At 35.6% G+C, this 16,083-nt stretch overlaps 1 protein-coding gene across 10 annotated transcripts in view; it reads left to right on the top strand.

The window, feature by feature from the left end:
- The first annotated feature begins 10,071 nt into the window (after nt 1-10,071).
- Nucleotides 10,072-16,083, top strand: part of LOC117408719 (ELAV-like protein 2) — an 85,943-nt gene continuing 79,931 nt past the window's right edge. For 5 of the 10 annotated variants that reach the window (XM_059001611.1, XM_059001594.1, XM_059001620.1 and 2 more), the window contains exon 1: nt 12,366-12,484. In XM_059001611.1, the coding sequence (XP_058857594.1) occupies nt 12,450-12,484 (35 nt within the window). In that variant the 5' untranslated portion in view covers nt 12,366-12,449. Of the gene's footprint in view, nt 10,511-12,365; nt 12,485-16,083 lie in introns of those variants that run through there. The other 5 variants (XM_034013971.3, XM_034013970.3, XM_034013972.3 and 2 more) reach the window with 5 other exon arrangements.

Here is a 16,083-nt window from a genome sequence, read left to right as displayed (position 1 = left end):
GTAACGTGTGAAAATATGTATGCATCATGGGCCATATCCATAGAGGCAAACATACAACATATGGTTATTTATATGTATAATGAAGATGACTGGACATTATTCGTTTGTTAGTAAAATTCACTACATCCACCGCTATAGCTGTAAATATAACATTACAGCAAGCAGTATCAAGAACTAACAGATCATCCATTGGTAAAGACCTATAGGTACTCTCAGGAACTTGTGGTAAAGGTAGTTGTAAGTTTTATCGGTTCTGTAGATAGAAGAAAACATCAAGATGTGACATACAGTACCTATGTACTCACAAACTCAGAGACAAGCATCTTCTTTCAGATACTGATGTTCTAACCATATTTCATTTACATACATACAGTATACAGTTCACGGGTGCCTCCACTACATTAGACTGAACACAAGGCAACTGTGGGTCAGTTGTTCAATTGAAGTACATGGTGCTTCACAAAATAATTGCAGTAAATCTTACCTAATATATGTTGCCATAATTCTGTAAATCTCAGATACATGAAGGTATTATTATTATTATTATTATTATTATTATTATTATTTATTATTATTTATTTCTTAGGTGACGCCCTTATCCAGGGCGACTTACAAGCGTAAGCAAATACATTTCAAGTGTTACAATACAAGTAATACAATAAGAGCAAGAATACAATAACTTTTGTTCAAGCAAAGTACAAGTGTGACAAACCACAATTCAATAATACAGCAGATAATAGTGATAGTGACATCAGGATATGATTAAATAGTGATAGTTACATCAGGATATGATTAAATACAAAGTACTACAGGTTAAACACTTGGCAGATTACAGTATTCTGAAGTACAGGATTAAATGCAGTAAAATAGGGGGCAGATAAGAGCAAAATAAAGCACATTTACATGAAGGGTGATAGTGTCCCAGGATACAAACAGAGGAGTTCTACAGGTGCTGTTTGAAGAGGTGAGTCTTAAGGAGGCCCCGGAATGTGGTCAGGGACTGGGCAGTGTATTATACATACATGTTTCTCAACATGTATTTTAATAATAGTTAATTATGAAATCAAAGCATTCAGTGTAGATTATTCTTAACATTAGTTTAATTTTATTTTCAGAATTCAAACAACGTGCTAATAGTGTGTGCAGAAAAGTAATTTGACTTCATAGTTAAGAGCATTCCAACTGGCTGTAATAGCAGCAATAACAGTATCTAGCCACACAGGGTAGTATGCTCCCTGGTAAAATTCCATTACAATTCAAAGGGTACTCATTACACCAACACAATAAAGGGGAATTAATTTAAACATATTTTTGTACAAAACTTTAAAATGATATAAAAAATATTTGAGGAGTTTGCAGGTGGTTTGAAATTCAATGTTTTGAACAATAGGTTGTAATTGACAGTTGCAGAAACTAAACTTAAACTTACAAAATAATAATAATAATAATAATAATAATAATAATAATAATAATAATAATAATAATAATAATAATAATAACATGGCCTTCAAGCCAGTAGTCTGTGACACCTGCATGATGACATGGTTTATTTAGATTTCCAGAAAGCTTTCGACAAAGTCCTGCATAAAAGATTCATTCTCAAACTGAACGCAGTAGGGATTCAAGGAAATGCATGCACATGGATTAGGGAGTGGTTAACATGTAGAAAACAGAAAGTACTGATTAGAAACCTCAAAATGGAGCAAGGTAACCAGTGGTGTACCACAGGGATCAGTATTAGGTCCTCTGCTATTCCTAATCATTAATGATTTAGATTCTGGTATAGTAAGCAAACTTGTTAAATTTGCAGACGACACAAAATCGGAGGAGTGGCAAACACCGTTGCAGCAGCAAAGGTCATTCAAAATGAACCAGACAGCATTCAGAACTGGACAGACACATGGCAAATGAAAAAAGTGTAAGGTACTGCACGCAGGCAATAAAAATGTGCATTATAAATATCATATGGGAGATACTGAAATTATGAATCTATGAAAAAGACCTAGGAGTTTATGTTGACTCAGAAATGACTCAGACCAGGGCTTCTCAATCTCGGTCCTGGGGAGCCCCAGTGCCTGCTGGTTTTTATTCCAACTGAGCTCTCAATCAACTATACCCTTAATTGAACTGATAATTCAGTTAATTAGACATTTTTACTTGTTTTCAGCGCTTAAACAGTTGCAAATTTCAAGTTAGCTATAACATTGTATCTGCAGCTGTTGAAGAGCTGAAAATAATCCAAAAAGACCTAATTAAGCAAATTATTAGTTCAATTAAGGGTTTAGTTAAGTGATTGAGAGCTCAGTTGGAATAAAAACCAGAAAACACAGGGGGTCGCCAGGACCAGGTTTGAGAACCCCTGATCTAGACAATGTGGGGAAGCTATAAAAAAGGCCAACAAAATGCTCAGATATATAGTGAAAAGTGTTGAATTTAAATCAAGGGAATGTTAAAAATACAATGCATTAGTAAGACCTCATCTAGAATATTGTGTTCAGTTCTGGTCACCTCGCTACAAAAAGGATATTGCTGCTCTAGAAAGAGTGCAAAGAAGAGCAGCCAGAATTATTCTGGGTTTAAAAGGCATGTCATATGCAAACAGGGTTAAAGAATTGAATCTATTCAGAACAAAAAAGACTACGCAGCGATCTGATTCAAGCATTCCAAATTTTAAAAGATATTGACAGTGTTGACCCAAGGGACTTTTTCTACCTGAAAAAAGAAACAAGGACCAGGGGTCACAAATGAAGATTAGATAAAGGGGCATTCAGAACAGAAAATAGGAGGCACTTTTTTACACAGAGAATTGTGAGGGTCTGGAACCATCTCCCCAGTAATGTTGTTGAAGCTGACACCCAGGGATCCTTCAAGAAGCTGCTTGATGAGATTCTGGGATCAATAAGCTACTAACAACCAAACGAGCAAGATGGGCCGAATGGCCTCCTCTCGTTTGTAAACTTTCTTATGTTCTTATGTTCTTCCTTTTAGTGTCTAACTTTCTACTGTGATATTTATGGAATGGGATTATTCAAAGGTTTATGTACTGCAATAAAAATGTACATGTATTATTACAAATTAGCTGTCAAGAAACACAGTACTTATTCCTGAAAATAATTAGTAGTTTAAAGACTTTTCTGAACTTGATTTAGACAAAGATGTGCAGATTTTTTTTTTTTACTCGATCCTTAATGGTGTGACATTTTCAAATAGAATGTGACAACATAAAAATTACAACATGAAATGAACCCCTGATTCATATTTATGTTACAGCCATTCTTGTTACTAGAACACACACACACACAAAATGTTATACACTTGTGTGACTGTGTCCATAAATAATCACTGTACACAACCTGAATTAGTAAAGTCTGTAAAATCAAGTAAGCATTATTATTTGTTTATTTAGCAGACGCATTTATCCAAGGCGACTTACAGAGACTAGGGTGTGTGAACTATGCATCAGCTGCAGAGTCACTTACAATTACGTCTCACCCGAAAGACGGAGCACAAGGAGGTTAAGTGACTTGCTCAGGGTCACACAATGAGTCAGTGGCTGAGGTGGGATTTGAACCAGGGATCTCCTGGTTACAAGCCCTTTTCTTTAACCACTGGACCACACAGCCTCCATGAGTCATGACTTATCCACTGAAATGGTGCAGCATATCTGATAGTGAATAATGTGTTGCACCTGGGGCATGATGATATTAGAGTATATCACACACACTGTCATGCCTTATTGCTTACATAATCAACTTGTTATTCAGTTTCTGTGCCATTCAAGAAAATGTGGTGTCTATTTTCACGCTAAGTGAAACCATAACAAGATCTTGGATGCAGGAAAGGCAAAGTTAGTTTGATAGTCAATATAGGAGGCAGTGTGGTCCAGTGGTTAAAGTCCAGGGCTTGTAACCAGAAGATCACTGGTTCAAAATCCCACCTCTGCCACTGACTGACTCACTGTGTGACCCTGAACAAGTCACTTAACCTCCTTGTGCTCCATCCTGCGGATGAGATGTTAAATCAATGTATGTGACTCTGCATATAATGCACAGTTCACCGCCTACCTCTGTAAAGTGCTTTGTGATGGTGGTCCAATATGAAAGGCTCTATATAAAGATGTTATTATTATAATTATTCTGTAAATAAGTGCTTTACCTGGAATATTAATGACGAGATGGACCAATATGAGGAAATGTGTTGCCCATTTTTCCTTCTCTTTGATACAAATTGGGTATTGAACTGATTTAAACTATAGTTGCTGAGTTTTTTTTTGTTGTTTTGTTTTGTTTTTGTTTGTTTTTTTGTTTTTGTTTTTGTTTTTTTGAGGGGGTGGGCGGTGAATACAACATATGCATTTGCATACATACCAACTGTCCCTATATGGTCGGGACAGTCCCGATTTCCAAGCAAATGTCCCGCATCCTGATGCATAGGAAGAAAGTCCCGATATTTACCCATTGAAAAAAATAATAATTTATTCTGCCCAGTTGATTTAGTGAAAACCACACGCTGTGCTCTTTGTGCAGCTGACACATATGCTGCTCACGAACTTTTACAAAGGTAAGAACACTTCATTATGTCTATTTTTACTGTCATGATGGTCGTGTCCTGTGAGTTAGGGGATGGGGGATGTTACGTCTATTATATGATAATGAGTGTTTTTTGCGTATGACTCCTCCCATGTGTATGATGCGTATGACCCCCACCTCCCGGAGACAAGCGTCCAGCTGAACAGTTTCCAAATGTTGACAAGTATGCATTTGGTATAAAGTGGTGTAAAAACTGTAGAAACTGAATCCATATGTAACATTTCGGTATATTAATAAAAACACATTTTAGCTAAATATTTTAATTTTTTATGGAAAGGCATAACAGAGTGGAGCTGAATTGAAATCTGAACCAGGTGTAATGGGGTGACCCACGCCACTTTATTTAGGCACGTTTGATTTTGTTATTGTAGTATATTCACATTTGATTTAATGTTAGTTCGTTTTATTTTAACACGTTTATAAAGCACGTTTATTTTTTAACGTTACTTTGTTGTAGATTTGCACAGATCTCGCTGGCACGTTGATGCGCTCCTGTTCTCAGCCCCCATAGGTGCTAGATAACTGATTAATTTGAAGAAGCTGGGCACCTGGTATAAGAGTTCCTGATTTCTTTCGTTCGAGAGACTGGGTTTGGTCGTTGTGATGTGAACTCGGTTTTGTCTGGAGTGGCGGTTGGACGCACAGCCAGCAGGAGCAAAGAAGGAATTTGACTTGTTTGTGTTCGCCGGTGGGTTGGGTGAAAAATGAAACAGCCGCCGACATTTAAGAGTGGCACCTGCTGTGCTTCCTGTCTCCCTCCGTGTGTGTGTGTGTTTTTAACTGTTTTAGAAATGAGTATTTTAAAGGCATTGGGGATTTTGGAGGAGTGCTGGAGACAGGGAGTTTTTAAAGTATTGGTTTTATTATTGTTTTTAGTAAGCCCTGTCTCCGCGATTGTCTCGAGCAGCACTGCACTTTGTTTTTAATTATAATTAACCATGTCTTGTTTTTATTGAACAGTGCAAACCCCATGTCATGACTGTGTATTCTAGACTTGTCCTATTTGTTAAATATAGTTAACCACCTGTATTTAATAAAAACAATGTTCATGCCCTGCATTGTTGTGGTCTTTATTTTTTTCTGGTGTTTTGCTTGACTGATCCCATCCCGATCAAAAAGAACGAGTGGCCCTCCCGGGTACTACATAAGCACCCTGTAATGTATTTTACTCAAATCAATTACCAGTATTTTCTTTTACTATAATCAAACGCTTTTATGAAAAGAAGCCCAAACTCACACACACGTTTATAAGCATACCTTAATTTGTTGCCCTTAAAATATCCAAGCTAATGCTTTGGTTAAAGAACCTTGCATCCCCCCCAGGCAAGTAGGCCCTATACCAGTTCAGATGTATTATATTGCTTTCATTTGGAAAGTGAAACGCCTTTTGTTTTTTGGTTACGTTTTAGAGAAATGTATCAATCTTTATTGGACTATTTAGCCATATCAGTGATACTAAAGCAATAGCCAATACACAATATAGGTAACAGGAGTCAGTCATTTCCCCTTAGTCTGTGAATATGAAACCTATAATGCTGAAAATAAATCAATGTGCTTACATTAGGAATGGTACGGTTACAAACCTGTCTGTGGTTGCATTTATTTGTTTAATTTGTTTCATGTTCACGTTTGTTTCAGGGTTTATTGCAATAATTGATCTTCATATTGATTACCATGTATGATGTGTAACTGCATTTGTCAATGTCAAAGGAATATAGACACTTTATAAATGGTATGTACAATCAATATTTGACCATTGTGAACATCAAAAGATGTTTAAAAACAGTATATAGACATATATTTTCAAGTCTGATCAACTCTTTGGGAACACTGAATATTTATGTGGTGGTTTAGTCTTTTTTTTTTTTTTTTTTTTTTTTTTTTTTTTTACATTTGGCTCCATCTCATTAACATCCATAGTGTCTAAACTAGAATAGCAGTTCTGTGTGTGCAGTGACTATCAAGAAGATCTTGAATACCTTCAAAGATCTGACCTCTCAAACATGTCCACTTTTCAGTGCTCAATTTCATCCGTCACAAGTATGCCCCTATAATAGGTCCATAACTTAAAAAAAATAATCAGAGGTGAGAGCTAATATTTCAGGATTCTTCCAAAAACACTTGCAGGTACATCTGTTTATGATATTGAAACAATCTAAGATGACCTGAAAGCATCCTGTTTTGTTTAGAATTGGCTGTAAAATAGTCAGATTAATAAAGAAAAATCTGTAAACAAATTTTACCAGAGATCAAACATAATTTATATTGGAATAATTAGGCAGGTAAGAGAGTGCAAAAACATACCAGCAAATCATATTTAATTGTTCTGGGATCCAAACATGCCTTGATTAATTATATTATGAAGTATGTCTAAAATGTATAAAGAAAAGTTATTTAGGGTGAAATATATTCAAGTTGCACACAATGAGAAGTAGGCAAGCACTGCTAGAAGGCAAAATAAATATATTTGTTTGCATCCATAAAGCAACAATGGAGGCTTGCAGAAGTCCGTGTATTGTATGCAAAGCTGAATAGTATCTCGTTAATACGTTCGTATTCGTAATTCCAGACCAAGCATATCGTACAAAAAAACTTGACTTTTAACATATAGATAGATAGATAGATAGATAGATAGATAGATAGATAGATAGATAGATAGATAGAGAACTATATGTATCTTCGACCGGGCTATGTTCATGCATTCGCTACCTGAATTTTAATGTCCCAATTTATAGCGAAGATAAAGTAGGCTCGCGTTAGATCTGTGCTGTTCTCGCCAGCGGGTTGGTTCTTATCAAGCGTGAAGTTTGGTGCATTGCAAACCTATTCAAGTGATAATCTGAGAAGGACCTCTTGAGCCATCTCCTTCTCTGCAGTCTGCTGATAAGACAGCTGTTCCTATGGCTGCCGTCTCTCTGCGGACCACATTCTGCTTTTGATACAAACTGAAGCTTTGTTATTATGCCACTTTCGAATTTTTTTAAAACGTCAGAAAAAAATAACGATTTCTGACTGTTAGCAAAAATAATAAAGTGTGTGCAAAACAAGAACCGAGAAAAATAAATATCCATTATGAAAACGGCCTGTAACGTTTCCTTTCTAGGTGAAGGATAATCTAGCCGTGTTGCTGCCTTCGACTCATTTGAATCTGTAAATTATTACTTAAGCAAAAATAAATAAAAAAATTAAAAAAGCAAACTAATTGGATTGACTGGTGTCCTGCAGTAGGCTAATGTAACAGAACCTTCATTGTAGCAAAAGTTCGCTGTATCGCATTTAATTTATAAATCTTGTTTCAATATGTTTAGTGGCATCTGGTCTTTAAAAAATGTATATTAGTAACTGTTTACGTTTATTAATAAACACATTTGTTTTCTAAATGTAGTAAATCAGTTTATACAGTTAGCACCCCAACCATAGCCCCAACTTCTAAATTATCATTACTGCAAATACATCAAAATACTTTTAATAACATAACATTTTAATTCACTGTAATGTTTTATAACCTGAATTGTATTACAACAAAACAAATGTGTATGCTATTCAGTATTACTGTTCACCTAATATATGTTACTGTTATTGAGCATTGTTTGATATGAAGTGTTTGAAATATTTGTACGTATAATATTAACAGGTGTGATGTATGCATGTTGGCTGCTTGACCTGTTGGATGTTATCAATTAGTACATTTTTTCGAGAGGAAGGGTTCATGTTTGAAAACGTTTACCGAAAAGAATAAATCAGTGATCAAATATCTAAATTCCCTCGGTGTATTGTTGAAAAGCAATAACTAATGCCCAATGCAACACTGTATGTAGCTGTCTGTGGTCCTGAATGTTGATGGAACTGTTCGGCTCACATGCAGCTCGTTTCTGTCGAGGCTGAAAAGGTTTTTGAATATGTGCCTCACTTTTAGTTAGATGGCACTCATGGTATCGTATAACTAATACATGTAAAATGGTCTATAACTATATACATACAATATCTAAACTTGGAGGCATTTATATTTAATTATGTGATCTCCAGGACCTGCATCTACACCGGGTGACTGTAAAGGAGGTTATTGATGAGACAACTTAATTAATGGACTAGACTTATATTTTGACATCAGAAGGGAGTCCTTTGTGGTGACGATCTACTTCTCGTGTGAAATGCAAGTCTGTCAAATGTTCATCCAAGCTTTTAGATGTCCACCAATGGCGCTGGCTGGGTAAAAATACCTGTACTCCCAGCATCACAACGTTCAATTTTACATGTAATCGGTATGCATGTTACTGCTAGATATTTGATTATGACATTATTTTGCTTTTCTAATATTCATTCTAGTAAATTAAGATTACTGCTTACGTTGTCAAAAAAAAAATCTTATAATAAACTCGAACATTACTATGTAGTTGATTTATTAACAGTGTTGCAGTTCCATACAGAAATGCATTTTCGTCGGTGGTCATCAGCTATTTATATATTAAAACAATTTAGCGAAGACAGTTGGGCAAACAAGTTCCCTTCAATGAAATCTTATTTTCAGCAACCCGCGCACTGAATAATTGATACACATCATCAGTCAAGGACACTTTCAAGATACCCGATTTGAATCCCTGAGTATTTTTAAATCATTCATTTGCTTCATTTTCTACCAGAGGTGGGCAAGGCAGTATCAAATAACCATCTACTATATGCTGTAGAATTCCCTAAATGACCCAGCTGCCTTTATTCTTAGATGACCTTTGGAGAAAAAAAAAAATGTTCATTGTTAAAATGACTATAGCCCACTGCAAACATCTCATAGACTCAGCAATGTTAACTTGGTTAATTTAAACCGAAACTCATAGTTAAGAATTAAAAACATATTATTTCGATTATCCTTATTTAAACGAGCAAGCACATTTACAACGCGAATTGCAGAGGTTTCTAGTGTCTAGCTTCTCACTCGGATAAGGACACGCCCTTCAGTAGCTCCTGACAGATCACTTAGTTACATTAAGACAATCACTTTATTTTCATGGAAATAATTTCCTCAGCGTTGTTTTGGTGATATGTCTTTCTTCCTTTTTTTTTAGTGCAGATGCAGAAAAAAAACCAATATTCAATCTTATAGGTGCTGATAATCTTGCCCTTCTGTCTTAGAACCCACTGACCGCATCACCATATTATTGTTTATCCTTTCTGTATCAGCTGAGAAACAACGATATCTCCTGACTTCAACCTCGCTCTCACAGATCCTCTCTTCACTTGGAAAGCTTTGTTTCACACTTCAGCCTAGTTGGACGTGATTCTCAAGATCTATGTGATTGACAAAACAACCAAACCAATCGCATTTCGGGACTGTTGGAGAAAGACGAATCCAGAAGTCACCATACAACCAATCGAAGAGTCCCTCATATCAGCATGCTAGATAAATCGATCCCTAGGCGTATACTTCCGCGTACATGTGTGTTCTCAACATTTGTAATAGACTGAAAGGATGCTGCACCGTTAGTGCGGAGAGGTATAGCTCTGCTGTGATACGGCCCTATAAATCTACCGGCAGGACCACCTTCCATTTAAAGACAACCTCCTCCTTACTTCAGTTCTCACTAGTGATGTCGCCTGTTTGTGTTGTGAACCTGTAAAGAGAGAGGCAGAAGCCGGCTCTTTTTTTTACCTTCTTTGATTCTTCTTTTGTTTCTTCAGTTGTTACCTTTCCCTTTTTATTTTAGTATTGTTGTTATTAAGACACACTAGTGTTTTATTATTACTGAACCTTTTTTTTTCTTATACTTTTTATTTATTTTTTTTGTTTGCGACAATAATATCAAGTTTACGGGGTTGATCTTGCAAAGGCTGGCTGCAAGTAGTATTTTTCAGTTGTGTAAGAGATATAGTGACAATTTTGGCTTTAGCTCTCCTAGTAAGGACGTCTTTAACTTTATATATAAACGGTAAGGACATCTCATTAATTGTTTCTTTGCTTTTATTGCTAGTTAGACATCTACTTTATAATAAGTTGACAATGACTTAAATCTGTATATGTATTATATATTTGGCATGTTTAAATTAAACAATGATTACATATATGTGTTTTGTTGTAATGCTGTCTAATACTTCTAGATGAAATAGTTACTCTTAATATGGTATGTAGAAATGCCACACCAAAGTACAGTATGCATGCATTAACACTGGTTAGTATAATTTTCACTGCGTGAAAAGTACCCATATAACAATAGAAACGAGTTTAGGATGCTATAGGTAGTTTTTAGTGATGTTGCATGTGCTGGGAATTGAACTAGTAAGATCAACGGATGGCTTTATTTGAGGCTTAGCTTCATACACACTATATTGGGGATTATTACAGCGATAGCTTTAAAGAGATAGCATTATTGGACATGATTAGATTAATATAATTCTACATAGAGACTGCAGTAATTGTATTAGCTTGGTAATATTCTTAGTGACCGGCAACTTTCTCTGCTGTTTCAGAGCAGTAGCTATTGAAGGAATGGAATGGACATTAGAATAGGTGCATGTGTTTGTGCGATACCTTGCAGAAAACAATACGTGCGTTCTTAACTGAATGCAAACACAATGGAAGGACTAAGGTGCGGAGCCAGTATCAACATATAGTAACATTGTATGAAACGTCATTTTATGGTTTACTATAGGAATTAGGTTTGAATTCCAGCCAAACAAAAATCTGAGAAAAAATAAGATGCACTTGTGTTATTAAAGCGCTATTGGTGTGGTTACAGATATATATATATATATATATATATATATATATATATATATATATATATATATATATATATATATATATAGTGCGAATTAGGCAGTGGATAAGATTATTAAAGTAACTGCCATGGTTTGTCTTTCTATTAACCACAGTTTAAATAAGTAAGTACATAAATAAATCTGGCCTGGTGCACGAATGTTTTTGCTAGTACAGTTACCTCAGTGACACGTCAGTTTTGTGAAAGGTGCAGCACCATTACTAGAGCTACTGTACCCACCTACAGCAGGACAATAAATCAAAGTTGCAAATAATAACATTAAATCAAGTAATATGTATATACATTGTATGCCCTTTACTGTAATAAATAAATAAATAAATAAATATCGGTGTTAATCTGTGTATGGAGGGTGTACCTTTGTAGTGACAAGTGTGTGTGTGTGTGTGTTTGTGTGTGCATGCACTGCGTGAACAGGGACTGTGGGTCATTCATTTCTAAACAACCATCGACTAGATAAAAAGTCCAGAGACTTTAAAAGTTGTTTTTGTACATTGGTCGTTTTGTGACGAGTTTCAATTTGCAACTTAATTTAAACTCCAAGAAAACAATTAGAACGACATTAATTATTTTAGCAATCCATGCATTGTTAGGACAAAATTCAACAAAGCGCCTCTGAATCGCCTCTGAATCGTCTAGAAATATATTTTCTTTTTTATATACCGGTAGACGGCAACCCATGCACTTAAAAAAATTTACCAGGACTATTTGAAAGCGGATTTAAAGCTTGAAGATGTTTGAAAAAATTGTAACTATTTTGAGACAGCATTACTACAATACATTTACTTATCTTCAAGTTAGCAGAAACGTTCGGATCATTTCCTTACCTCTCGTAATATGTGTATGGGTGTGGGTGTGTTTTAAAACGCCAACACATGCATATTGTTAAGTTCAACGATTGGTGTGTTAGAAATTGCAAATTTCCATTTGGAATGCTCTCGATTCTAGCTGATGATTGGCTGGCGAGAATGTCAATTAATACAGCTAATTTCCCGCTCGTGGGCTCCCAGGTTCAGTGTAGCTTTAGGGTTCGCGTTAGATTTGGAAGAACAGAGCTGGTTCACAGGTAGTTTTAAGAAACTACAGTAACTAAATGAAAGCACTACAAAGCTGCATTTATCAGTTAAGGTATGTAACGTTATTAGTTGTAATAATGGACGACGTGTATAGCATACGCCAGACTTACATAGGTTTGCTTAGCTGTTGCGTATAATTGAAACGCATTTTTTGTAAATGTAAAACGAACTTAACGTTAAAACTTGTCTAAATGTATGCGGAAATACGATGTAATAATGTACAGCGTGAAACGTAATTCGTTAGTGTGCAAGTGGTGCATGCGGTTAAAAAAAGGGGGACCTATATTTCATCATTCAGCCATTTTTGGAAAGGACTGGCCAGTAAGTGAAACAGAGTAAGTCTTACTTTTGAAAGGCATGCTACCGACGTAAAATATTGAATTGCCTGTTTACTGTAGTTAATAATAAAATGCCTTGTGCGTAGTTTGAATTTTACCGCTTGTTTCGGCAAACCACATTAATCAAGAACGTGTTTTAAATAAGTGTAGGATATTCCATATGCATTTAGATAAGTATTTATACCATTAGCCATCATAATTGGTCTGGTGTTTTTGTTCAGCAAAGTTCTTTCAATTCTTTATTCAGTATGACGCTTCAATTTTATTTTTCTTACCAGTGTGAATGCGTGGCTTGCTTGTTTAGCACGTGTGTGTTCTGAATGTGTGCGTCAGTACTGATTGATTTGATACTGTGATTAATACTACTCTCTACTGGGTGTTCTACAGGGTGCATGTGCAGTAAAAGCCCGTTATATACACGTTTAAAATAAATACTACAAAACTCTACATTTAAACGCAAGTGTCTAGTTCAGAGGTACTGTACCTGTACTTGGGGTAGCCATTAGAGAGTTTAACAATCGCGTAATTAGGGTGTGTGCGTTTACTTTCTCTCTTGTTATATGCCGATACTTGACTTTGTGCTTATGACTTGCCCTCAATAACAAATTAAGCCACCCACGACTATAGTTTCTAAGTAGTGGTACATTAGTCTTCCCTAACGTTGTGCTTGACTGCAAAACAGTGTCGTTATCATTAGTTCTTTGAAAACAGGTGGGGACTGTCGTGCCGAATTCTGGCATTTGCTGAATTATGCGCATGCGTCAGTGGTTATTTAACTTTTGTCCGTGTGCTTTATTTAAGTAGCTATTACTTAAGGTATAACAAATTAAATGTATATTTTAGATATCATATATACAGTTGTCAATTATCCAACCCAATTGGGACTGATACTAATTAGCATAATCGATTTGTATGGATAATCGAACAGAATTACTGTACCTTTATTGTATAGAATAGTTAACGTACACAAGTACCTACTGATGATGATATAGCTAGATAGATAGATAGAGAGATAGTAACTTCTACCACATTAAGCGTACAAAATTACAAAGCTTAACAAATGTTAAATGAAATATTGTAATTAAACATACCATATACCGAACTTTGAAAATAAGAATACAATTCTGTACCACTTTGACACATTACAGAATTTAAGGAATCATTACACTTCAAAAAATCAGTAAACTGTTTCTATAATTTGATACTTGCTGTTAGGCATTGTAGTAACATTCAGTTGAATTTAATAAAAGTTCTCGATAAGACTTGATCTCCAGCTCTTACTAATGAAATAGAAGAAAAATCAAGAACGAGGTGACTTTTTTTTTTTTTTAATCTGCTTAACTGCAACAATTTAAAGCCTGGCATTCTAATGTGTCTGAAAAAATAAAATAAAAATAAGGTTGCGGACTGAGATCCTGGTAACTTTTGAAATTTACAAAAACAGTTTTTCTTTAAAACGCTTCCCTTAACACCTGAATTTAAATATTTTTTACCCTGTTAGTCACCATCACACAACAAGGGGATTAAGCAGGCAAAGTGAAAACAGAAACGAGTGCAGGTTTTTATTTTATTTGACGTTTAATCAAGAAACCGCATTTGTTCAAATACAGTCAAATGAACAAAAATAACTGAAAACGATGGTTAATTCTGTGCAGTTTTCATAAAACAAATAACAAGCACATTCCAGTTAAGTGTAGAACTGAAGGTATATACTCTCCTTTGTCACAGTCAATTTTATTTTTTTCCATTTCTATGCCGTGTTGAGCTGAGTAGCTGCAGACGGGTTGTATCGTTCAAGCGAATTTCAAATCTCATCGTTTTAATTAAAGACGGGTTGGTTGCCTAGTTAGTAAGTACGGGATTGCAACCACTAAGTACACCACACGTAATTCATCACGTGATTACAGGTCGTTCGGTTGATTAGATCAGGGGTTCCCGAACTTTTTTTTTTACCCGACGCCCACCTGTTCAGCTGCATTAGGCACTGCCGTCCACTATTGGCACTCCTTGAGTGTCAAATTTAAAAAACATTTTATATGTTTAAACCTGTAACATTAAATAAACCTAATTTAAACTGTCCTTTATTCATTTAAATAAATATTGTGAAAGATGGAAATCGCATAGAATATGCACGTCCCGTCCCTGCCTATTGGCTGAGCGTCGCAGAGAAAGCAGGGGCGGCACATTCAAATTTCAAACTACACAGACAGACACGGAGCATTTAGCGTATTTGTTTTTAAGTTACTAACTGTCTCTGTTGAACCGAATTCTGTTTTGTTTTTAGCCATATTTTTATTTTCATCGGCAGACGCGCGCTTTGGATCCAAGTATAGTGCTGACATGTAATTTCCTATAATTAAGCAAGGTTTTGGGTAAATATATAAATATTTAAATATTTTTTTTAATTGATCTATTAAACCATTTTGGCCATTTTGTTTTAGATTTTTGTCTACTTTTGGGATGTAATTGTTTTGCGCCTAGTACTACATTTTTAAAAAACAGCCATCCTTTTTCTGTGGATGTTTTCTCTATTTTACTCCAATCTACTTCTGTTAGTCTGTTTCATACCTTCATAGTTTGCTTTTCTAAAATTGAAAACCTTAGCTTTAGTCATTACTTTTGGGGTTTTAAAAAATACTTCAAATGAGACCATGTTGTGGTCTGAGTTTGCTAATGGCTCTCTGACCTCTGTTTTAGTTATTCTGTCTTCGTTATTTGAAAAGACTAAATCAAGGCATGCCTCCCGTCTAGTCGGTGCCTTGACAAATTGCGTTAGGAAGCAGTCATTTGTCATTTCCACCATTTCAATTTCGTCTGTCGTGCTCCCCACCGGGTTTCTCGTTTTATATGGGGGAAGTTGAAATCCCCCATTAGTATGGCGTCTCCTTTTCTACACGCATTTTGAATGTCATTGTATAACAGATTATTTTGCTCAGCGTCTGAATTTGGCGGTCTATAGCGTGCTATATAGGGCAGCAGTGTGGAGTAGTTGTTAGGGCTCTGGACTCTTGACCGGAGGGTCGTGGGTTCAATCCCAGGTGAGGGACACTGCTGCTGTACCCTTGAGCAAGGTACTTTACCTAGATTGCTCCAGTAAAAAAAAACAACTGTATAAATGGGTAATTATATGTAAAAATAATGTAATATCTGGTAACAATTGTAAGTCGCCCTGGATAAGGGCGTCGGCTAATAAATAAATAATAATAATAATAATGCTCCTATTATGCCCTTTTGAATTTTTGTCCATTATTCTGACCCATATTGATTTGGCGTTGTTTTCTTTGTCCAGATTTAACACCTGGGCTTCAAGACT

The sequence above is a fragment of the Acipenser ruthenus genome, chromosome 2 (assembly GCF_902713425.1).
Source record: "Acipenser ruthenus chromosome 2, fAciRut3.2 maternal haplotype, whole genome shotgun sequence".
NCBI lineage: Eukaryota > Metazoa > Chordata > Actinopteri > Acipenseriformes > Acipenseridae > Acipenser > Acipenser ruthenus.
Note: the sequence above shows the minus strand (reverse complement) of the source record. Positions and strands in the feature narration are given on the sequence as shown.